The sequence below is a fragment of the Gallinula chloropus genome, assembly GCF_964237585.1.
Source record: "Gallinula chloropus genome assembly, chromosome: 4".
NCBI classification, from domain to species: domain Eukaryota; kingdom Metazoa; phylum Chordata; class Aves; order Gruiformes; family Rallidae; genus Gallinula; species Gallinula chloropus.
Genome location: NC_140088.1, coordinates 91,987,836 through 92,013,784, shown reverse-complemented (window position 1 = coordinate 92,013,784; position 25,949 = coordinate 91,987,836). Strand labels below are relative to the sequence as shown.

Sequence of the window (25,949 nt, the reverse complement as noted above, 5' to 3'; positions counted from 1 at the left end):
AAGAGGAACCAATAAACATGCCAACACACCTAAGATGCAAAAACACAGTGCTTTTTTTTGTATTTATCACAGCGTTGATATCTTTCCCAGTACTGAGCAATCATTACCACTGTGAATTGCTGCCTATTTTAACATCATCTGAAAAGAAAACTTCTTGCATTTGGCCTCTGGGTTGTATTTCTGCAAGTTAGTGTGTTTACAGGCACCTACAACAGCATTCCGCCTCCCTCAGCTCCAACCAGCCAAGACTCTTCCCTGCAGTACCTTCCCAAGGATGCTCAAACACTGACACAGAAAGCAGCAGCAGCACAGAACAGCAACAAGCAGCGTAATTATTATTTCGTGGGGCAGAAGGTGTTAGATCAGCAGTGTGATTAACTGTTTGGCCCCAGGCAGCACCTCCTGCTCTTGCAAAAGAGCCGTAAAACTTGAGGTTACAACCAGCAGACAGAATTGTTTCGTTCATCTCGTCATCGCTGGTATGAGCAGCGTTACAGAGGGGAGAAGCACACCTACTGACAGGTGGCTGTTTGAAGCCCTCAAGTTTCCATGCGTAGCCTGCTGCCTGCCTGAAAACATCCCGATTCCATCATGAGACTGGACAGGATCACGGCTCAAAAGGGCAGGAGTGCAGAACACTGCTGTGCTCTGCCATGAGGGATGCTCTGCTGTGCCAGGGTTTGGATGGAGGCTACTCGTACACTACAGGGTTTGACCTTCTTCAAGGAACAACCAGCTTTAAGCTGCAATGTAAAAACACCACGGACTTCACTGTGATGCCTGAACCACCCCTCTGGGAAGGATGCAGAGAGGAGATCAAGGATCAGCGAACAACCTGCCACAGCCCAAATCTCGTCTCACACAACAAAAGCCCATGCTGCAGAGCAGTGCACATGTCGAGGGGCGAGCCCACTGCAGGATCAACATTACAGCTGCCAAACTGACTCCCCTTCTCTATCCTTCACATGAAGGATCCAGTTTGCAGCTCTCTAAGTTAGCAGGAAAACTATTCCAGTGCAATGACGCATCCCCAGGTGGCTACAAAGGAGGGATGCCTTGGTAAACCTTACAGCCTGAGCTAGGTGTTCAGGAAAGGCCAGCCCTTTGTTACTGCTTGACATGGGTCTGTCAGAGAAGTCAAAGGAATCACAGTGCTGAGAGCCTGATGAGGACCTGTCCTTTGAAGCAGTCCTAAATAGAAGGAACAAGGTGATTCAGACAGTTTCTTCCTAGATAATTTCATTCCTCTCAGACACATTTTGTCATTTACAAAAGAAACAGAGATACACCACCTCAGTAATTTCCTTCCATCCAGGGGTAGTAGCATCATCGATCCAAAATCTGTTCAAGCTGTTCTAAGAGGCTGAACAGTTTTCCTTGAAAAAATGGGCTAATTACTATAATCCCCTGCAGTGTCACTGATGTGGCAAAATCTCAAGAGACTGGAACTGGTGACAGAGTGACAATAGGCTTAGGGACAAAGTCTCTTTATATTGATAAGCTGGGTACGCTCAGTACCAGCAGCTGTAACTCATGTTTATTTCCTTTGTCTATGTTTTTCCTGCATGCAGATGGTATAGAATCACAGAACCATTTCGGTTGGAAAAGACCTTCCAGATCATTGAGTCCAACCATCTATCCAGCCCTACTAGGTCCAACACTAGCCCATGTCACCAAGTACAATATCTACCTTCTTTTAAACACCTCCAGGGATGGTGACTCGACCACTCCCTGGGCAGCCTGTGCCAATGCCTGACAGCCCTTTCAGTACAGGCATTTCTCCTAACATCCAGCCTAAACTTCCCGTGATGCAACTTCAGACCGTTTCCCCTTGTCCTGTCACTGGCTACCAGCGAGAAGAGACTGACCCTCACCTCACTACAGCCACCTTTTAGGTAGTTGCAGAGAGCAATGAGGTCTCCCCTCAGCCTCCTCTTCTCCAGGCTGAACACCCCCAACTCCCTCAGCCGCTCCTCAGAGGATTTGCCCTCCAGCCCCTTCCCCAGCCTGGTTGCCCTTCTCTGGGCACACTCAAGCATCTCGATGTCCTTGTAGTGAGGGGCCCAAACCTGAACACAGTACTCCAGGTGCAGCCTCACCAGAGTTGAGTAGAGGGGAAGGATCACGTCCCTGGTCCTGCTGGCCACACTGATCCTATTGCAGGCCGGGAAGCTGTTGGCCTTCTCAGCCACCTGGGCACACTGCCGGCTCATGTTCAGCCAGCTCTTGATCAACACCCCTAGGTCTCTCCCCTCCAGACAGCTCTGGAGCCACTCCTCTCCAAGCCTGTAGCTTTGCATGGGGCTGCTGTGACCGATGTGCAGACACCAGTAGCAGCCCAACGGATTGCGAGCCAGGCTGTGGAACACACAGTTACAATGCAAAAGCAATAAAATGTAGCAAAGGTTAATTTTTTCTTTAACAAAAGATGGAAATTGATAATCTGGTCATGTGACCTGTACATATCAGCGATTCGCATCAAAAGTCCCACAACTGAGGGAAAAAACCCAAACCAAAGCCAAACCTCCAGGACCCACCACTGGGCCTGAACTCCGAAATGATCTGTGTTGGCTCTCAGGTTCCTATGCACGATGCCTTCCTATAATACTATTCAGGTACTGTATTGGCATTTAGTCCTAGGGAAAGATGACCAATGGAATTTTGGTGGACAACAGGTTGGCCATGAGCCAGCAGTGTGCCCCAGGAAGCTAGTATTGCAAAAACTAGCTCTTGCCCCCAGGAACGAGTGCCCCACCTCTGTTTCAGAACAAAGTAAACAACAAAAAAGGGGTAAGATTAATAAACCCACCATAGATATGACTGTTACACTGCTCAAGGGCTTCTTCGAGGACACGAAGACCTACAATACAAGATTCTTCTGGGCAAAGCCAACAGCCCTCAGACTGTGCCGCAGCTGAAGGAAGACGCTTCAAAGCGGCTACAGTGACTCAGCAGCAGCAATGGAAGGCACATACCGCATCGTGCGCTTGCTTACACGGGATATGGGTCTGTACTCCTGGACAGGGATGCCCTGTGGAACTTATGGGTAGAAATTCCAGGTGGAACAGTGTCAGAAACCACAGGGAAAGCCTCAGTGAAGACTGTGAGTTTGCAGAGTTCAGTGGATCAGAAGGTAGGACCTTGCTGGGGAAGCTCCCTCAGCCAGGAGAGAAGGGGATGGAACCAAATTTGCCCTATTCCTCATCCTGCCAAAACCTGAGTCCAGAAGGTGATTTCTCAGGAACTTCTATGTGTCTATCTTAGCTAACCCTCCACTGCTGGTTGAAACTTCAAAAGTCAGAACTGGGCAAAATAAGACCAGAGAAGTTTCTTTAAAGCAAGCAGACATCAATCAGTAATTCCTGCGACCTCAGTGGAGGTTTTCTGGTTTGCTGCCAGCAGGGATGATACAGGAACACAGCTCTACACTCCTGCTCTTCCATGATCCACTCTCACACATTCTTCTGCTCTAATTGGTCGTGTTCATGCAGTCGCCTATTAAATTTATTAGATGGTATTTCCGAGGCAAACACAGAACATGCATATCTCTTTACTCCATTTGCCTCTTCAAAAGCCTTGCCTATTTTTACATAAAAAGCCTTTCTCTGAAAATAATCAAGAGGAAAAAATTCCAAGCCCGCTGCAGATATGCTAATTCCAGTGTACATCTCAGCTCCTAAGATTTGCCTTTGATCTGGACACTTGTTTCGAGAAAAATTAACATACAACACAAAAACCATCATAGATAAGACAAAGGATGAAATTAATTTTAACATTTCTTTTTTTCCCCCTCCCTTATTTCCAGTCAAGACATGGAAAGTTCTGTGTTGCATGGACTGCAAACAGGGACTGGTGTCTTTTGTACATCGTTTGCCATCTGGTGAATTTCGGTACAATCTAAAGGGGGTTTTGCCCTGTAGAATAAAAATCAACGATCACCTTGTCCATGTACTCTCTTGCAGACACACAGAGGGTGTAACAAAGTCAGATGCAGAGGTTCATTAACTTGCAACCGTTTTAAAAAGCTCAGTGATATACGGAGTCTCCCGTTCTGAAAATGGAGGTTTAACTAATTCCTGAGTCAGCTTGCACAGAATTATTTGTTTCTTGCCAACTGGACACAGAATTCTGTTGGTGTTAATAGAAGCCTTATCATTTATCTCTGCAAGCCATGTCGCTGCTGTTATTAAATGTCCATGCACAACCTGCAGCAGGGAGTTTGAAAGCCCAAGCAGCTCAGCCAGCTGTCCCAGGCAGCAAACAGCAGCCCCAGGGATCCGGCATCTCCCATCAAGCAGCTTAGAGAGATGCTGGGGAAAAATCAGACACAGCAGGATCTGCAGAGGAAGGACTGAAAGGTTTGGTAAGCTGGCACAAGCACTGCTTGTCTGATGTTCTCCTATTCACCTGAAGGAATATGAAGGAAACAACAAGGAGTCTTGTGCCTGGGAAGGAATATCTGCTTGTATTGGTACAGGCTGGGGTGAGCTGCTGGAGAGGGGCTCTGTGGGGAAGGACCTGGGGGTCCTGGTGGGTGACAGGGTGCCCATGAGCCAGCAGTGTGCCCCGGGGGACGAGACGGCCGGTGGGATCCTGGGGGCATCAAAAGGGTCATGGCCAGCAGGTCAAAGGAGAGGAACCTCCCTCCCCCTCTGCTCTGCCCTGCTCAGGCCCCACCTGGAGTGTTGTGTCCAGTGCTGGGCTCCCTGGGACAAAACAGACAGGGATCTCCTGGAGAGAGCCCAGCAGAGGGTACGGGGGGGATGAAGGGCCTGGAGCATCTCCCCTGTGAGGAAAGGCTGAGTGAGCTGGGGCTGTTCAGCCTGGAGAGAAGCAGCCTGAGAGGGGATCTGATCAATGGGGATCAATAGCTGAAGGGTGGGACCCAGGGGGCCACGGGCAGCCTCTGCTCAGTGTCTGTGGGTACCGGACAAGGGGCGATGGGCTCAAGTTGGAGCACAGGGAGTTCCCCACCAATGTGGGGAAGAACTTCTTCCCAGTGAGGGTGAGGGAGCCCTGGGACAGGCTGCCCAGGGGGATTACAGCTATCCAAAGTCAATCCCCCCACTTCTTGTCTACAAAGAACAACCAAAATTGGCACGTTCATACTTAACTATGAAAGCCACCCACCCAAGGAAAGAGTTTATCTCCAAGATATACTTTAAAACCAGCTCTACTCATGCTAAAAAGGCTCTGCAAAAATTGTTTCAACTTCCTTTTGCCAAAGGGAAACATCTGCAGCCTGGGACTTAAGAGAAGTCTCAGTGACATTATATCCTTCTTTGTGCAATTAACAGGTTACCCTTAGTTAATAGTCTCAGCATCTTCAAGAAAACATTCCTGAGAAGACACATGCACATATATACACACTGAGCTACCAGGGAGTACTGAAATAAATCTAGCTGAACTGGTACAAACCCTTCTGAAAACTCTCTTGGGGCTTTTAAATGTGAATTACTGTTGGGTTGGGGTTTTTTAAATGTAAACCATGAGAATTAAGTATGTATAGGGTTTCAAATTAATACATGAATGCAAATAGAGTGGAGATGACAAGCTGAAGAATCACGCCCAAGCTCCTCTGAACAGTGACATCTTGCCAGCTGCAAGAGAGAAACATGGAAATCTAGTGACCCCGAGAGAGAATCACATACGTTTCAAGCCATCTACTCATTAAACACCCAGATAAATAAAATACTGTGCTGGTTTATAGCCTTCCTCTTTTTTAAAGCAGTACTCCAAATGAATTTGAAAGCCATTTGCCCTGCTTGGCATATCATCAAATAAAACACCACCAGACTTACTTAAGCACTACTGAAATGATGTCGCTCGTTATGGATGAGCTGGAAGTCAAACCTGCCCCAGACACAGCACTCAATAGGAAGAGCCTGTGACTTTCCACAACAACAGCGATCGGAGCTTCACTGTTTAGACCCCTAAGAATCAGGTTTTGCAAATTGGTGATGCAATACAAGTACACTGTAAAAGGACATCTGGACAAAGAAAAGCAGGACAAAGCAGGACAGAGAGGTTGTGCCTGGGAAATGACCAGCGCTACCAGTGTATCTCAACATTAAAAACCCCCCTGGGGGAAAAAGAACAGGCAGCAGCGACTGTCCGGGTGCTGGGTGGAATCCCTTGCTGAAGACTCTCTCACAGACATGGGAAAGCAAAACAAAAAAAGACTGGCAAGTATATCCTGTCAAGGAAAAATATCAGCAGTGGTAGGAAAGGAAGAAGACATTGACTGCATTGGGTTATGGCATGCATTAAGGTCTTTATCTCAAGAGCTGGACCTCTAAAGATGTTTCCTTTGTATGCTACCCTGACTTCACAGACACCAACGGATTAGGTCTCTTCACAAACCTGGAAAAGACCAAAAAAAAAAAAGCACTCTATTGCCTAGGACATCTGCATGCATCCACAACAGCACAAACAATAGGCCTTCCAAGCAAGGGAAACCTGCTCAAAACTGCTGGTTCCCAGATTTCTGACTCCACACGCACAGGGTGGTACTTGGCTCTCAGGCCCAGCCTCCCGATGTTGCAAGCAGCTCCTCTCTTTTCGCTGTCTGGAGTCCTGGGAATTTTAATGGGGAAACCCAGAGGCCAACTCAGACACAGTTCTTGCTCCTTCCCAGTCACTAACTGCCAGAAGGAAATGAGAGCTTTGAGTTCCCAAATATCTTCTGAAAATTTACTACACAAAATATTGGGGGTTGGTTTCTTCCAAACCAAAATGAAGTATTATTTAACATATAATCACAACATTAATTCTGGTAATTAGCCAGAAAAAGTTACAGATGTAAAATTGCTCACAGGCTATCCCCATGCCAGCACAGCACTGATTGGAAGGTAGTCTCATGTGTGCCTTTTTCCTGTCCCGGCTGCACTAAGCATTTAGGATAACAACAGACAACTCTTCAAAATATTTGATGCTGGAGGTACTGCTCTAGCACAGCTCAGAGAACTCTGCCATCCATCCTGCGTAGAAGGTAAACTCTGAAGCCTCCAAAGAGGAGAGAAACCACACACACATTTTTAATATCACATTTGCTCATGTCCCTGAAACCCAAGCACTCTCATTCCCTGCTGGAAGCTCACTGCTTTCCACGAACAGCTGACAGACATGCCAAGAGGGATGTGGGCAATTAAGATCTTACCCACAAAATGTGTTTGAAAACCAATCCACAACTCTGTTCTCAGCAGGAAAGCGAGTGCTCAACATCATCTCAGATCAATCCCTAATTTTAGAGAGGGAGTGAAACTTTTCAGTACCAAAAGTCAGCACGCTGCTGTGTCTCCTTGGCACGTCCCCTGGTTAATGCAGCTGCTGCAGAACGGAGAGCACCTACATCTGGTTGTAACATGCAAGACTTCCTCTTAGAGTGCTGGCAGAGACACACCCATTACACAAACCAAATGATCATACTGCTCATAGTTACTTCTGTTCATACCAAGATCACTAGAGAACAATGAAGCAAAACCTCTAAACGTTACGTCCTTGTTTCTGATGCTCAGAATGAATGCTGAGCTCTTCACAACTCATCAGCTCTATGAACCAGACAACATTTCATGGCCTGTATAGAAATTCATACATCGACCCATGGCATCAGGTGCGTGGCGATGAGCGCAGATCTCACGTGTATAAAGGCTGTTTCTTTTAAGGCTATGGAAGAGGTGGGGGGAAGGAATCTTTCCTACTAATGACTAAGAAGGTGAGTGGGAAAGTTGCTCCTGGATGGTGGAGCTGCTGCTTTTAAATCTTGGGATGCCAATGCCCAGACCACTAGTACCTGTGGTTACGCCAGCTCCCAGGAAGGCCAGCACCTGCACAGGGGTAACAAAGGGAACAGCACAAGGAGAAAAGCCTGGAATAAATTCTGAAATAAATACTTGGCTTGCAGCTGAGTCAAGCAAGACAGAGATTTTAGGCATATTCCATAAAAATATCCAAAAAAGCTGGGCTGGTTCAGCCTGGAGAGGAGAAGGCTCCAAGAAGATCTTCCAGCAACTTCCAGTCCCTGAAGGGGCTACAGGAAAGCTGGGGAGGGACTTTTTAGAAGGCCCTGGAGTGACAGGATGAGGGGAAATGGGTTTAAATTGGAAGGGGGAGATTTAGACTGTATCTTAGGAAGAAATTCTTCACTGTGAGGGGGGTGAGGCCCTGGCACAGGGTGCCCAGGGAGGTGCTGGCTGCCCCCTCCCTGGAGGTGTTCCAGGCCAGGTTGGCTGGGACCTTGAGCAGCCTGGGCTGGTGAGAGGTGTCCCTGCCCATGGCAGGGGTGGGACTGGATGCTCTTTAAGGTCCCTTCCAGCCCTGACCACTCTGTGATTCTATGATAACAAAAAGCCCACTTTAGGAACAAAATGCCATTCTTTTCCAAGAATTGCTCCTCTTTCGCATTTCTAGCTATTTTCCTAAAAACCTGCCAAAAAAACCTTTTCTCCTGCAGGTCTACCATTTAATTTCCCTGAAATCACACGACATGCCAGCAATCCCACTGTGAAACCTCTGCAGTTAGTACATTCCCAGAGGCTACAGAAACATCTCTTCATTTAGACCAGCGGAAGAAATGTTTCTTCATCCAGAGACATTGAAGACATTTAACAACCTAAGGAAAGATTAAAAAAAAAAATAAATCACCAAGCACCACATGCAGCAGCACATTGTATGGATGGCAGTAGGCAAAGCTCTTCAGTTGCAACCAAACCTGAAGATTTATGTCAACTTGAAGATCAACGTAAAGAAAGCCTGTTTCTTCCACCTCTGTTCTGAACTGTTTTGTAAGGCAAAGTGTAAAATTCAAATGGAACTTTAAAGTTTTGTTCAGCAATACCTACGAGGAACAGAACAAATGTTTATAGCTGTATGTGTGAGACCAGAAATTAAACAGTACTTTTAAAGAGAGAATTTGGAAGAGGTAAAGGATCATACCTTGACGTTTCCTGCTAAGGTCTTGAGAGTTTTTTGGAACACTCCAAAACACATAATCTCTCTGCTGCTCTGAAGACAAGGACTGTAGGGCTAGTTTTGGTATTCAAGCAAAATTCATAAATGGGAGCACCTTCTCCAGAGTAACGATTTACACATTTGTAAGTAAAGTACACTAATTTATCTTCACAGAGTCACAGAATCATAAGGGTTGGAAGGGACCCCCAGAGCCCATGGGGTCCAACCCCCTGCCAAAGCAGGGTCCCTGGGACAGGGCACACAGGGCAGCATCCAGATGGGGCTGGAATCTCTGCAGAGAAGGAGACTCCACACCCTCTGGGCAGCCTGTCCCAGGGCTCCCTCACCGGGAAGTTCTTCCCCAGATTGGCGGGGAACTCCCTGTGCTCCAACTTGAGCCCATCGCCCCTTGTCCTGTCCCCACAGACACTGAGAAGAGGCTGCCCATGGCCCCTGTGTCCCACCCTTCAGCTATTGATACCCACTGATCAGATCCCCTCTCAGGCGGCTTCTCTCCAGGCTGAACAGCCCCAGGTCACTCAGCCTTCATCACCTTCGTAGTCCTATTTTCTTAAGAGAGTTTTTCATCCCAACAATCACCGCTGGCCCTGAACAGTCCCTGCCATTATTTGTAAGGGTTATTCACAGCTGGAATTGTCTTTGCAGTTCTTTGCATCAGAACCTCACCCTGTTATGCTCTAGAGCTCATCCCCTCCATGCTCACAATTGCCTTCACACACCATTGCCCTTCCCGCTGCTCTCAGCCATGGCCAACATGAGATTGAAATTCTGGACACTGATCACAGTAAAAACATGTCAGAGATACAATAAAACCTAAATTATTCTGTTAGCACAAGCATCCAGTAACACCATCCCAGTCCCCCGACATTACTCTTGCGTAACGAGAGAAGCTCGTTGTCCTTCTTGAAATGAAATCGCTGTCATAAGTGAAGCTGCTGCAAAGGACCCTCACAGTTAGCATGCCCTTCCTCTCGTCCTTGGAGCACTGCATGCACCTACCACGCTTTACACCATCCCTCAGGCAGCAGTTACCTGTACACCCAAGTCTCTGATGAAGTCTTTCACCCGATGCCTGACAACCGTCACCTTCTGACTGCGGCAGACAGACTCCTCAAAGCAGTCACGCTGAACCTTTCATAGGCTGGGGGGCTTTGTCTGACCTAACAGGGCAGCACCTAAATTTTGAATCCAGGCACAATAAATAGGGACCTCAACTGGAAACAATCACACAGCCCAATTCTCCAAAAACTCACTCTTATTTCCAGCAGCACTGGGAGGCTCATAGGAAACACCGAGACAGAACTCTGCAGGTTTCAAAGGGGGAACCTGGCAATTGCTTTAATGACCTTTAAGCAAGTTATTTTACCACTCATTCCCTTCCAAATATCATTCACTCGTGGTCTCACACTGGTACCTTCACAGGGACCCATAGGGGTGCACAGAGCAGTAACAGGACAGCATCAGCAGCAACACAGAGGACAAGGGAGGGCAGCTACCAATATCTCACCACCCCTGGAGTCCTTCTCTATTGGTGACAGAGAACAAGCTTTGGAGAGATCTTTTGTACTCATTAGATGTCAAGCAGGTGTCAGAGGGTGGGAAGAATCTTGCTTAGAATCCCAGACTGGTGTGGGTTGGAAGGGACCCCAAGGGTCACAGAGCTCCAGCCCCCTGCCACAGGCAGGGACACCAACCTCCAGGCCTGGAGCTACACAAGGTTGCCCAGGGCCCCAGCCAACCTGGCCTTGAACACCCCCAGGGACGGGGCACCCACCCCCTCTCTGGGCAGCCCCTTCCAGCCCCTCACCACTCTCTCTGCAAAGAACTTCCCCCCAGTCTCTCCTCTCCCCCTTCCCTCCTCCAGCTTCACTCCAGCCCCTTGTCCTGCCAGTCTCTGCCCTTTAACAAGCCCATTCCCCTCCTGTTCCTGGGGTCCCTTCAGGGACGGGGAGGCTGCAGTGAGGTCCCCCCACAACCTTCTCTTCTCCAGGCTGACCCAGCCCAGCTCCCTCAGCCTCTCTCCGTAGGGGAGCTGCTCCAGCCCCCTAAGCCAGGGCACTGCTATGTGTTGTCTGTTTTTCCTTTTTTCTGTCTAAAAGGCAGCTCTGCTTTCCTGGTGGGCTACCAGGAAGAGGAACAGCAGATACAGTTTGCAGGAACTCTTTCGTATCTTCCAGTCCATGGATGCAGGATCTTCCAGGCCCAAGTGATTTTTGCAGGGAGCTTTTCATAGCATGGTCCTTCTGGCCTGGACTCAGAATAACATGTTTTTTCACTATGGTGCATATATTTTACCAATAAATACAGTTCTTTGAACCCTTGTTTTCTGGTCCCGCTTGCTTCTGGTGTTCGCCTCCACATCACTATAACAATTCCATTCCAATTTCCTTCATCCTCATCTTAGAGTTATCACCTCACACTGATCTTCATGTTCACCACACATTTCTACAGACTTTCCTAACTGCTGGAAAACTAATGGTTCATATGTTGACCTCAGTCCCAATAGTTAAAATGACAACACTACATCAGGCATGAAAGAACTGAATTACCAGCAAAATCAGAGTCACAGAATTGTAGGGGTTGGAAGGGACCCTCAAGAGATCGAGTCCAACCCCAAAAAATAACGGCTCATCTAATCAATGCCCTTGCTGGTGTCTAATTCCAGCTTGCTTCTTGCCCATCTTCTGTCTGAATATTAAGCTGAGCTCTGTCAACCTTCAGTAAAATCTGCTACTGCTGTACCTAGCAAATTCAATCCAAAAGGAACGAGGTGACACGAGAACACTGAGGCACGCTGCGCTACGGACTAAGGCACGGGGGAAAAAATTCCTGGGTCTTAGCAACAGGATAGAGAGAACTGGCGAAACGCAGCGAGCGCTGCTGTGTGATGTACTGTTCTTAAAACAAACAAAATCAGTGAAAATCATCAACTTTCCCCAGAAGAAACTGGTTTAATGCCATCTAGAACAATTCACCCATAGATTTCACTGCCTCGAGGTGATAGGTGATGGACTGACTCAACCCTTGCTGCTGAGATATGGGTAGGTCACAGCCCAGCGCTGGTTTCCTGTTTCAGGAGGGAACTGTCATGCTGCAGGAAGGTAAGGGGCTCTCAGTTTCTACAGGTATCTGTTTGCAGCACTTTATGGCACAAGCCAGGAAATGGACCGCTGGGATTATAGGTTTCCCACAAATACCAATATGCACTAATGGCTGTCATTACTACTGCAATAAAAACACCCAGATAATTTTACTAAGGAAAAAGGCAAGTCCAGACAAGGAAAAAAGACTTGGCCCCAGATTTTATCAATCCAAGCTCTAAGTATAGTAAAAATTAGTCCTAATTTGGCTATTAACACAGCCACATATCATAAACACCAAGGGCAAACAAGGGAAGATTCAACTCGTTCCTGACAGGCTGAATCTCAAAGCCTTTAAAAAGCAGCTGAAGCTACTAATAGTGGATGGAAACCCCTCTGCTAACTTCAGCAAGCTTTGGTTTGGGCTCTAAATAATGAGCCGTGGGTTTTGTCTGAGCTCAGCTAAGGACGAGGGTCTGCTCTCCTGATATTAACATTCAAATCAACCAGCACAAGTCCCCAAACACTCTGTATAATCTCTGAGAAAAGACTCTGGGCTCGGAAAGTCTTCATGTGGAAAAAAGTACAGGGCACAAAGAGCGAAAAGAACACAGGGGGTCTCAAAAGGGGGGTGTGGGGTGGGAATAAAGGCCCTTGAAGCCAGTCCCTAGCAGAAGCCGTGAAGCAGGAGAGCAGAGGGCTGCTGGGCTCTCAGCCTTGCTACAGCACTCGCACTGAAGGCTGCAAACTGCACTGAAGCGAACAACCACAGCAGCACAAGGCAGTAACACTGGTTGTACCCATGAGCTACAGTGATGAAGGATGGTCTGTGAGGAAACGACTGTGTATCAGTACTACCCTTACGAGGGCAGCAGCCCAATCCCAGCTGGCTGAACCACACATTACAGTAATGCAAATCACACACTCATTTCCCTTGTATTCCTACAAACCACCCCTCAGACAGGAGTGGTGGGAGCCCCAAATAATTACCACCTTTTCATGCTAAGTCACTCACCTCTGCGAATGATCCATTAACCCTCATCTCCAGCATCAACACCCAACACGTAAAGCTTCACTGCCTCTAACTCATACTCAGCTGGTCTGTAGCTGCACCTCTGTCGCCCCAATTACATCACCTACAAAGGTGATTTGCATTAATTCTATTTACCACCTTCCTTTGGCAATTGGGTTTTTAATTAAAGGTATCTGGGTTCCATTTGGATGAAGCTACATTGCAAAGGGATTTCCAGCAGTATTTTGTTTTTGCTCATACACTACAAAATAAATTGGGATACCGTTGATGTAACTGCCATATGAAAACAAGCCAGACTATCACCTCTGCTCAGAGACAGCTCCTGGTTTGCAACAATGACTTCTAGGGAAGGCCCGTTGTACATCACTAGCTTAATTGCTGTCAACTGGGTTTCAGTGGGGCTGCCCTCCCAAGCTCTTGCTGCAAGGGAACAACCTTGCATTTTTAGAAGTCTACATTAGCACATAATGAGCTCATGGTGGCTGTTTTACAACTGAAAGCATCGCCTGCTCCTTCTGCTGGCGACGTGGCTGCTGGAAAAGGCAGTTCTGCTGAGGACCAGGGGGCAGAGAGTCGTGTACACAGACAGGGCATCACACAATTCACCATAAGCCCACCCACATGCTCACACCCCCAACACAATCACAGTGATGGCAAGGTCTGCAAGTGCCAGGGCGTCCCTGGAAAACACCTTCTGCAACGCTGGAAGTTAATTGAACATGAATGTAACCACAGAAGCTGTGGCTGCCTTTCTGGCGGGGAGTGGGGATGGCTACCCCTCTAGTCCCCAGCTCCGAGGCGTGCTGGAGGAACCGTGTGACTCAACACTACATCCAGTTAACTTGCATTTCACACAGTAAAAGGTCCTTCTGGTAGCACCAGCAGCTGAACTGGGGGGCATGATCTCTAACCAGAGCAGTAGGTCATTGGCAGGGCGGTGGCCTTGAGACAAGGCACAGGACATGCTTCCAATCTTCCTCTCTCTCTTTGCTCTGCAAAGGCCATAGTCCTCGCTCCGTCTTCGGCATGAGCAAAGCAGTCAAAGCACAAGTGGAAATGCCAGCTCATAAAGCGCCTTTCTTCACTGTTTCAAAGCTAATGAGCATGAATCATCGACTGATTGGGAAATCAGTGCCCATTCCAGCGCCTCTGTTTTCTGATATTCACCATGCAGAGGGGTACACAGCAACAAGAGAGCAGATCCTGAGCTGACAACAGCTGGCAGAGGCCCCTTCAGCTGTCACAAACCTACGTCATCATCCCGCAGGGCCTATGGCCCATCATGTTCAGTTGCCATGCACTGGGAAAACATCAGTATCTGAAGGGTGGGACACGGGGACATGGGCAGCCTCTGCTCAGTGTCTGTGGGGACAGGACAAGGGGCGATGGGCTCAAGCTGGAGCACAGGGAGTTCCCCACCAATCTGGGGAAGAACTTCTTCCCAGTGAGGGTGAGGGAGCCCTGGGACCGGCTGTCCAGGGGCGTCACAGCTATCACAGAAGGCTCTAAATCTCTTATAAACTTCATCGGTTCACACTTTTCCTTTATGAACTCCAAAACTATCATTGGTGTTCTTTGACTATGCCCATGCTTAGGTCACCGTTGCTTTATAAAGAAAACCTTTTAGCGGAAAAATTAGCAGATTTAATTGATCATGAAGCTAAACCACTGCAGGACACTCTGCGCTCCTGGTGCCAATTTAAACTCACTTGCCCTGAGCCAGTACTACACCGTAATGTAAACACACACCACCCAAGACTGGATGAAACAAATAGAAGCAACCAATTGCTTCTGAAATATTTGGCCTGTGGTGGAATCCCGTATGCTGTTTAACCTAGAAAATTATTTCAAACTGCAATTACTGCCGATTTCCTTAGGAGCCAATCCTGTTCTCCAGGGACCTCTGCATTCACAGACCAAGGTTTTTGCGTGCATGCATGACAAACCAAAAAAAACAAGGAGGTTATAAATTGTTTGCCCGCATGTAACCCAACTCCAGGCAAAGTGGAAGCAGCCATGGAAAAGGTGAAATGATCTACCTTTACCCCCTGAACTGGTGTGTGCTCAAGGAAGGGTTTTCTTTCAAGAAGGTTTGGGGATGTCTGATCACCACCCACACATTTGACTTGCAATGCCCATAGGGAGACGCTGCCCTTCTGTTTAAAAGGTGAAGGTGTAACGCTACATTTCCACTCTCCAAAACCATGGCTGCAAGAGAGAAAGATGAATTTGAAAATTAACTATGTGTATTTTCAAAAAGGAAATGTTTACCAAAAAAGTGGTCTGAAGCAATTCACTGCCTCTCTCACGCAGCTTCAGAAACTCCTCTGAGGAAGCCTTAAACACTGACCCGTCTCCATCTGCTTTGTCTAAAAAAATAGTAATTCCCTCCTGGTTTCGGTGCCAGAGCACAATGAAATCAAGTGGAAATTAATGAGATAATGCAAAATGTCCAGGATCACACTGGACAAATGACAAATTTCTCCTGAAAATGTACTATGGGAATACTAAATTATTCCTATACAGTGCTGGAATAGCAACAGCAAGTTCAAACTTCGTGGTTAGCAATTTCTGTCACCAAGACAAAAGCAACCCAATTAGCTAGGAGAGATGTTGAAATAATTAATTCCTGCAAATAAATGAGGGTGTAAGATCCCCTAGCCATATTATTGTTTTCTTGGCCTCCCTCTGTTCCTCGCATTTCAGAGCTCCAGGGCTCCCAGCATCCAGCCTAAACATCTATGTGCTGCATGTATCAGCCTCGATCTGTAGAGTGGAAAAAACTCTTCCAGCCAGAAATACCGTCTAAAGCATCAAGACAACAAGCCCAGTGGAGGCAGGGACATGGAGCAGGGCGAAACACGGCATCTCCAACAGGGCACAGGCAGGTAAGAGAGGCAGAGAACACGAGAGGAGCCCAACACGTCCACAGACTGCTGCTGTACACACCTTGCTGAATAGAGACTGCCCAAGGAGAGGAGTGGTCTGGCTTTGGCTCAGCAGGCAAGACTTAAAAAAAGCAAAGGAAAACAAAAAAAAGCTGCAAGAAGACAGACAGAAGACTCACTACAGAGACACTTAGAAGTGTCAGACCTTCACACCGACTCATCTTGCTGCTGAAATAATTTTCCCAGGTGCTCTTCCATCACATGTCATGGAACCAGCAGGAGAGGGGGGCAGAGAGAGCATGTGGCTGCCTCCAGCCCAGACCCCAATATACCCAGACAGCCAGGACTGGCAGGTAGAAGCCGTCACCACCTGAAAGCCCAGCTCAGCCTGTGTCACCACTGGCCTGCAGGAACGCGTGACGAGGCTGCACGGTGGGCGAATGCCACACGATACACACGGTGTTTGACAGCCCCAGCCATCCTGCTGGGAGAAGGGGAAGCTAGCTGGGGAAAAAGGGACTTGCTTCTCTGACTCAACTGCTGTTTGGCAAATATTGGTGAAAATGAGCAAGAGCTGTGAATGATAGATCAGGAGCCCAGAATGCATGGCAGGAAGATGCAGGCTCAACACAGCACATGGGTCCCTATCAAATTCACCACTCTTGTTCAGATTATTTCCTCCTTGTTATCTTCACAGTATTTAATCTGTGAAATGTAGCACATGCACAGACCTGCTAATGCATAAAATAACTCCATCCCATTGTAGATTCTTATTACTCTATTTAAAAAAAAACCCTAACAACAACATTTTTAAAAGACACACATATATATATCAACTTTAAAGCCCACAATAAGCACATCAAACCACAGAATCATTTCAGTTGGAAAAGACCTTTGAGATCATGAAGTCCAACCATTGACCTAGCACTGCCAAGTCCAACCAATGTAATCCTTTAAGTAGCTGTGTCAATCCTAAAACTTGTCCACTGCTCATTCCATCACGACATAATAACACCTGAAGTCATCCTGTTACACTAGAATGCAGAAACCTAGACAAGCCAAGCTCAGCTGTGTGGCCACCATCACGTACTCTGTCTTGCCCCCTTTCCCATGCCAGAAAAACAACCAGAGCATCAAGAGGCCATAGTCCACATGTAGGGCTGTATCACCCATTGTTATTTTCCTTGTCTCATTGCTGTAAATAAATGGAAGTCATTTCCCTGGAGCATCCAGCACCGTGGGGCTGCTGAGAGAGCAGCACATGGGGCTGCTGTGACAACAGCACGTGGCGTAACGCTGATGCAATCACCCACAGCAATGGTTGCTCTGTAGCAACTAATGACACAGAGGCTTTTTCTCAAAGCTGGATAAATGCACATCGTTTTGTTTTGTTTTGTTCCCATTACTCATAGCAACTAAAGCTAGAAGGGACAGGCAAAGAAGAAGAGAGAAAAACACTACATCAAAGCACTGGTAGCTCTGATGTTGGTTTTTATACCCAGCACAAAATGCGCTGGGAGCCTTGTGACAGGAAGGAAAGGCAAAGGAAAAAGCAAACCCTGATCTCAACACGGCAGGAGTATCACTGGGCTTGCATCAGCCTCACACCAGCACGAGCCATGTCACTACGTTGCGCAGACACCTCCGAACACGTCTGGTCTGATCCTCAACAGCCTCTCTGCAAACCTCTGTGTGTTTGCTTTCACGTAAACTGGGTAACTCCAACAGAAGCAAGGCAGCTCCAGTCCTCTAAAACCAGTTCAGCTAATAGAACAACAACATCTTCCAGAATTCGAGAAGCCACGTTACGAGTAAAAGTAACAAGATCAAATGCCAAGGAGCTGGGGTAACCCGGAACTACCACTTTTGCTCTGTGATAAAGCCTTTAATATATTGTAGCCCTGAACGAAACACAAGACTCTGGTTTTCCTCGTTAGCTCTTTCTGCCTGTTCAGCTGTGTGTCACCCAAAGATAAACCTTCTTTCTTCTAAAACCAGAGGACGTGGTCCTTCTAAGAGGATGTTTAGAGGAGAGGGGTGCACTCTGACTTCATCTCAGCTGTGTCACCAAATGGGACAGCAAAGAGCAGCGCTGTCACAGCTGTTTGTCCATCACCAGTAGTAGTGGGACAGCAAGGGAAACAGCAGCAACTGGAGAAGGCTAAGCATGACTGCAAGTGTGAAGGCGATTCAGAGGAAACACCACCCACCAGGACTGGAACTCCTGTCCTACACATCCCCACACTGATTTTAAGTAGAGATGGACACTGGTTCAATTTTTTCTTCTGATGGCATTCAATTTTCCCCTAAATTTGGTAGCTGGAGGAGTGAAATAACCAGATAAACAAACTTTTTAAAAGACTTAAGTCACCATTTACCATTAACTGTTGTGCAGTTACAGCACCATAAATGACATTGGTGAAAACAAAGGCACGTGGGTGCGAGTAGGACCTCCTTCAGTTGAGTCCAGTCCAGAGCTACGTTAGGGAAATTGCATCTCATTCATAACTAGTCACATTTCTCTTGGCTCTTTATGCAATTAACCTATTAGAAGGCTGCTAAAGACCCTCATTTCCTCTTCCCCTTCTAGCTTTTGCACAAGACAGGCTCACCCTTCTAGCAATCCCTCTCTCCGTGCTCCACATATGACTGGATTCGTGTTCTTGGACACTGGTGACCAACACTGCCCCTGTGTTCCAAAACAGGCTTCAAGTGCCATATGCATGGTCCTAAGTAATCAAAATCAATTAAAAGCATTAACTTTTACACTGCAATGATTCTATTAACAAGAATACAACTTCCACTGGAAGTACCTCACCTAATACACCCAATTTCACTTCTTCCATAGATACATTTAAAACAGGAGATGATGCTTAGGGGGATGGGGACAGGGGGAAGTCTGATTTATCTTCCTTTAAATCAGCATTACAACTTCCTCCAAGTCTTTTCTAGTACAAGACCCCCAGGTTTTAATTTCCTTTAAAGAATGAGCATTATGAGCCACACCAGCGATCTGCCATAGGTGGATTATTGGTGCATCGATCCCTCAGCGGTGCGTGCTTTATGATCTGCGGAGTAGGAACCTGGGGTTCCTTGGGAACCCCTTCACCTTTAGTGCTTTTTGTACTGGATACAGGTGTGTGCTTTATTTTCTAAATGATGACCAAGAGCAGTGGTTTTTCATCCCAAACACTCTCTGGGGGGACGGAACAAGACACTGAGAGGAGTTATAGGAATTTGGTACTAAGACATTTCACAGGACATGCCAAAACCACATTAGACCTCAAAAAGAAACGTGTTCTAAATTCACATTCACACACTATGCTGCCCCTTCCAAACAACAGGTACCCTGGCGATCAAGATGAGATGCCCAGCGCCACCAAACGCTGCTCTCAGGGGGGTTCCACACAAGGCCGCTGTGTCTGCTTCCGCCCCCAGCAGAACACAACCTATGTTCTCTGACACCAGCACTGGATGAATGCAGAAACCTGTCGGGATTTTACCCCTCACTCCCCCGGAAGGAACACAACTCTCACCACGTCACTCAAGTGGAAGCAAAGTACCACAGGAAAACTGGACCCCACCCTACCACTGGATTCACAAACCTATTCCAGCAGCCCACCCGCTCACCTGCAAGGCTCGAAGCCACCAACATCACTGCAAGGATTAGATTTGGGCTTGGGTGGGCAGCCATCTTCACCCTTTTTCACAAACTTTAGGTTTCCTATCTTGTATTAGGGCAAAATTGAAGCTTCTTCCATTTCAAAGTGTGAGTGCTTAAGAAAACCCTGGGGTGCTAGCGAAAACCAGAGAAAACCCTACATCACTTCCTAGCTAGGACATGTATTCACAGTATCACAGAGCTGTAGGGGCTGGAAGGGACCTCCAGAGCCCATGGGGTCCAACCCCCTGCCAAAGCAGGGTCCCTGGGACAGGGCACACAGGTCGGTGTCCAGATGGGGCTGGAATCTCTGCAGAGAAGGAGACTCCACACCCCCTGGGCAGCCTGTCCCAGGGCTCCCTCACCCTCCTGAAATAGAGGAGACCCAGCTGAATCCTGTGCCCGAAACATGTTTCTCTCTGTCTCTGTATTGGGATACACAGATCAAACTCATCTGGCTCAATTAATATTTAATTATCCACACAAAAGGGATCAACTTCCACAGAACAGATAGAGGGCACGTTGGATGGCGCAATGCAGCTTCCTTCAGCAAAAGTAGTTCAGGACCTGAAAACAGGCTATGTTACTTTTGGGTTTGGAGCTCTTGCACGTGGCACTTTCATCTCTGTTCCCAAAAGAAATTGTGCCTACGTAGTCAAAATGCAGAGGAATTCAATCTGGAATTCTTGTACTCTTTGCTATTCCAAGGTGTCTCACTAAAAAAATATATCAATTTTTTTACATTTCACAAAAAGTATTCTTGAAAACAATAATTTCAAAGAAAATTATTCTTAAAATGAATATGAAAGCCTGGAACTGGATTTCTTCACTAAGGTTTCAGGAGAGCTAACCCAATACCAGACCTGAAGCACCCCAACACCTACTGCACCCAAACCGAGTGATTACCCCATTTTTGGTTTACGTTTGTCAGTTGAAAATGCCTGATCAACATTTTTTAGTTGTAAGAGACAACTTTAAAGAGAGACCCAAACACTGATTACGAAGAATAAAGGCGCATCAGCTGTTGGAAGACTCCAAAATCTGGAGACTCGATATCAGGGATGCTTTCTAAGCATTCACTTGGCAGCTGTGGCACATGCTTGTGGTTCAACCTTGAAAGGCTCTGGGCCACTTCACTTAGAAAAGAAGGGCAAAATGAGAAACCACATGTACAGGGATGAAAAAGAAGAGATGGAAACATCCACTTCAGTTCCTAAGACCTTCAAAACCTCTGCCCTAATACTCTATTGTCCCCAGGTTATCTACCAGTCAAATGAAAACAAGGAGTATGCGCTTATCCTCTGATTTTTTTTGCTTCCTCGCAGGGATTTACATCCCCACACAAATAAACCTCACAAATTCCAAGGTAAGACGAAGCAGATATTCCCTCTACTGCTTGGCTGTGCTTAAATAAAATGCCAACATGCTATATAAAATCCCCCGCTGTGTGGAGATCCAGGCAATATTCCAAGCACAGCAGGGTGGGGTGAGGATGTTTTTGTTCAATTTCTTGCTTAGACTGGATTAATCTCATGCCCTTATGGTTGTACGTACAGAATCTTCCCCTCTGTGGTTAAAAACAGGGCCTAATAGTGTCACCTACTTCAAAACAGCTTTTCCTCACCATGTCCAAACCCTTGCAAACAGTCCCCATATCTCAGTGTGTCTGCCTGAAGCTTTAAAATATTATTCCCATTTGCAGCGATTTGTCTCCCTCATACACCATGTTGGTTGAAATGCAAATGCTGTGCAAATTTCCACACAAAATAAGGGATTGAAGAATTTACCAGTGAATATATTTTGTATAGATTAGATTCCTCCTCGTATCAAAGTAATTCCTCACCCTGCAAGCAGTCACAGACGTTTCAGCAGGGTAACTCACATCATACCAATTAAGCTTACTGGGGAGGGGGGAGTAACAGTAGACCTGCTTATGTCATAATTATGCAGAACCACTGACATGTTTCCTCTTAAAGGAGAGAAAGAAAACAAACAGAAATAAATAATTGCCTATAATTAAAGCCGTTAAATTACCTCAAGCAGGGGAATGAAACAGCAGGCACGCTACACTTTGCGATTCAGCCATTTACAGGTTGAACTGAGAGGGGCAGACAAAGTGCCCTGGAAAACTGGGTGTGGCTGGACAATTCACATTTTTAGCCAATTATTTTTCATGAGCATCACTGAATCGCCACAGAGGGCACACAAGCTGGTAACGCTTTCTCCCTACAACAGCCCATGACTCCATCTAAGCAGCATGTTGGAAAGGCGAAGTGAAGGTTTGTAGCCCTGCACCTTCACTGCTCGAAGAACAAGGGGCGGCAGCGTGCGAGTGGGTTTGGTATGTCTCCTGCCAAAACAATCCGCCCTCCCTCAGGGGAGCGCAGGCCACCGCGCTGAGGGGCTCCCCGTGCTGAGGGGCACCCGCTGCCTATCGAAGCCAACTTCGGCTGAAGGAAAGGGAGATTAAAAAGAACGGACGGACAGGGGGAAGGACCCTCAGCTGAGCCACCCGGTTCAGTTATCGCAACTCTATCCATGCCCATATTGAGACGGGGCACACACCCTGGCTCGGGAGGTACCAGCGGGGTGCCTACCGAGCCCCCACCCCAGCGTCAAAACCCTCCTCCGCCTTGCCACTCACCCCTCGCCCAGACCGCCACTCGCTGCCCCGACCAAGGCCGAGAGAGGGCGGGAGGCGCGTCTCGGCACCCCCATCCCCGCCAGCCGCCGCCTGGCGGGTCCCGGCCCCCAGCCCCACCTTCTTGGGCCTTTTCCTCCGCTGATTACCGCCGTTGCACTTCTCACCGCCGTCGCTCTTCTGGGCTGCCTCCTCGTTCATCCTAGCGAGGCAGGTTCGCCGGTGCCGAGCCGTGCCATGAAAACCTCCAGCCGCCCAGCCCCTGCCGAGGGAGGGACCCGCCGAGGGCGGGCGTAGCAGTGTTACCGCAGCAACGGCGGCGGCGGGGCGGGGTCCGCCGGAGCCCCGGGGAGAACCGGCGGGGGGGGATCAGGCGGGCGGACCGGGCCTTTCCGGAGCACCACGGGGGCAGCCTGGGCCGCCCCCGGGGCCCACACCGCGAGGGACGCAGGCCGGGCCGACCCCGGGGCCCACACCGCGGGGCGGGACGCAGGCCGGGCCGACCCCGGGGCACAGCCGGCTCCGCCTCAAGAGAAGGCTGATGGTGCTCTGGAGGGAGAAACGCTGTTAGAACGGCATTAGGGTCTGGGGTGGGAGGGATGCGGATGGCTTCAGCATGAAGGGGTGCTTGGGGCCTTGAAGGGTCACAGGGGGAGACACCTGCCCCATCGAGCCCAACCTGGGCCTGGCTGGTCCCTCCCTGCCTAAAATGAGCTCTCAGGGGTGAAAGGCCTGGGGAACAGTCACAGCTCTGCAGAGCTGGGCTGCTCAGGAGCCCTGGAAAAGCCAGGTTGGGTGGGGCTTTGGGCACCCTGGGACAGCGAGGGTGTCCCTGCCCATGGCAGGGGCTGGGATAGGGTGGCCTTTGAAGTCCCTTGCCACCCAAACCAGGCTGGGATTTTTATGATTCTATGAAAAACACACCTCATGCACTTCTTCCAGCTGCCAGAAAGAACAAGTACCACCTCTTAGACATTCCTGGCCCAGTACACGTGTTGGGCAGAGGTCTGTCGTTTGCTTTGTTTTAATAGAGGAACAAAGAAATAAAGAGAGCTGAGGAAGAAAGAGGCTCAGAACAAAGTATTCTTGTTAAGAAAGGGCTGTGCTGTCCTTTCTCCAAACTGACAGAAGCCACAAGTGCCTGCCTGGCATCGCGAGGCACAGGTGACAAACGCACACCCTCCTCATCCCAAAGCACACACAGGAGCGAGGTGTTCGGCCACGACCAGCATCTCAGAGATGATTCACCGTCAGCATTAAAACAGACAATGGCAGCATGATTAGCACGCATAAGGCGTTAGTTTGTACTGCTAAAATAAATCACCTCTGCTTTGTTTTTAAGAATAAACCAGCAACAGCCACATGTAAATGCATGTGAGAGTTGCAAATTCTTCTTTCTGATGAATATCTTAAAAGGGAAAAAAACCCACCCTAATTCAACTGTTCCCCTTAGAACTGAACACCCAAGGAAGTTCCCCTCCTTTCTCAAAGCCTAGCCAAGGCTGGGGAACAAAAGCAAAAAGTCGCTCCAACTGCTTACTCAGCGGAGGAGAGGTTGAGGAAAGTGGAAAAGACCCAGCGAGGCACGAAAATGCTCTCCCACAATCTTGCTGGCTGCTAACACATCCAACACCTGCAGCCCAAAAACAATGCGAGCAGTGTGACAATCACAAAATCTTTTTTCTTCTAATTTTTGTTACTTCAAGAGTGACTTTTTTGTTACTGCTAGCAGTAGTAAATTCTACACTCCAAGAAACAGCTCATGCAAAAGTAAAGGCAGCTACAAATCTTGCAGAAGGCGGGTGCTATACAACACTACATCTGTTATGCCATAATTAGAGCTGCAGTCACAGGGAGTATTTTGGGGAAGACACACACCAGTCATTTGTTATCAGCGTCAGACGTTCACGGAAACCGTGTGTGAAACCGGTAAAGATGTGGTTGTCCTTCTCATTGACAGAGACACCAGCTCTGCTCACGAACACCAGTTTAAGGAAAGAGGTCCTCTCCCCTTTGGTGTTTCAGACACATTTGGCACAAATTCATCCCCCTCCATGGCCTTTTTTTTTTCCCTCCATACAAAACTAAGCCTTTACAGTGCTTGCCTGACATTAGTTTATTCCCTCTAAGAAGCAATCTTTGGATTAAGGCAGATGGTCCAAGCGTGTGGCAATAACATAACGTCTTCCTGCATTTTCTTACAACACTTCTTGCAGCATCGAAAATAAAAAATCACTGATATTTCTGAATTTAATAATGAAGACAATTTAAATCCCACACGATGGCTCTGAAAACTCAGAGGTGACAGCAAAGGGATGTAAATGGGATGAAGAACACCATTTCACACTCAGGCAAATCCTCCACTTGTCCCTCTGTCCCTAGAAGAGATGGGGCTTGCCGCTACATTTTCAATTCTATGTTTATCTTGGTCTTCCAGCTGGAAAAGAATAAGGACACGGGATCATAGAAGCCTGTGACAGCCAAGAAAAGGACCAGATTTTCCTGAGAGACCTTTATGATTGAAGGTGACACGAAGAAGTCACTGGGAAGTCACAGCGAGTAGCACAAGGCTAGTACCCCTGGGAGGCAGCCAGGATAAAGGGATGAGGAAGAAGTGAGAGAGAAAGACACAGTTTGAGAATCTTCATTTTCATTATGTGAGTTTTCTAGTTCATACCCCATCCTCTTGGAAGCCCCTGCTAAGGTAAGAACACAGAATCAGAGCTGTAGGGGCTGGAAGGGACCTCCAGAACCCATTGAGTCCAACTCCCTGCCAAAGCAGGGTCCCTAGGACAGGTCAGTGTCCAGATGGGTACAGAGCGAACTAAGCAGTGATTAGCTAGGAAGCTAGTATGCAAACAGAGCAGGATCCCTCGAGTAAGAAACCAGCCCATAAGCTGTCCAACACACACCTGCACAGTTCTTTCCCCCCTTCCTTCCCCCTCCTGTCAGTATGCAGGAGTTGCACTTCCACATCACACCCTGAGAAACCAAGCGTACGGTACAACAGCACCCACAAAATATACTGGAAAAGCTTTTTGTGACAATTATCTCAAATACTCATCCACAGGAGCTATAAAACCGGCCCAAACTCACACATACACATTTACTGAAGGGCGACCACCTCATTCGCCTTAGCTGTTCTCAGCTCGTGTCCCCAGACACTGGGCACTTGCCTTTGGCAACAGAGTTTTAGGTGCAAACAGCACAGCAGAACCCTTGGTATCCCAGTCCCAGAAATCCAGCACCAAACCATTCCAATGTAAGCAACCGGGGCATCACAGCTGGTGGAGACTGACAGTAGGCTTAAGGACCACACAAACTCAGGCCTAGGAACCACCTGAGCTGTCTCAAAGCAAAAACCGGCTCAAGACTGCAGTGAGTCCTCAGTATTCAGGACTGCTGAAGGCATTCTTCCTCATCTAAGGTAGTCAGAAAGAAACTACCATAGTGTGTGGACTGCATTTCCTTCACAAAACAGCACTTATTAGCTGAAAAAAAACGCATAGACATAACCAAACTTATAAGGGGAAAGTCATTTTCAACTCCCATGGAAGAAGGCCGCAGTTACGTACATCACCCCTCAGCAGTTTCTAAAAGGGATGTCATATCTCCAACCCACAGAACCCAGCGTGGGATCAGTGGCTGGTAATGTATGATCAGGCAGTTCTGGTAA

At 47.8% G+C, this 25,949-nt stretch overlaps 1 protein-coding gene across 1 annotated transcript in view; it reads right to left on the bottom strand.

Annotated features, from left to right (window-relative positions):
• The window catches only part of ANK2 (ankyrin 2), a gene marked incomplete at its 5' end in the record, with an annotated part of 222,690 nt that extends 200,216 nt beyond the window's left edge, over positions 1 to 22,474 (bottom strand). The window contains one exon of the mRNA XM_084263021.1: positions 22,394 to 22,474. Coding sequence (XP_084119147.1) covers positions 22,394 to 22,474 — 81 coding nt within the window. The remainder of the gene's footprint in view (positions 1 to 22,393) is intronic.
• Positions 22,475 to 25,949: the final 3,475 nt, after the last annotated feature.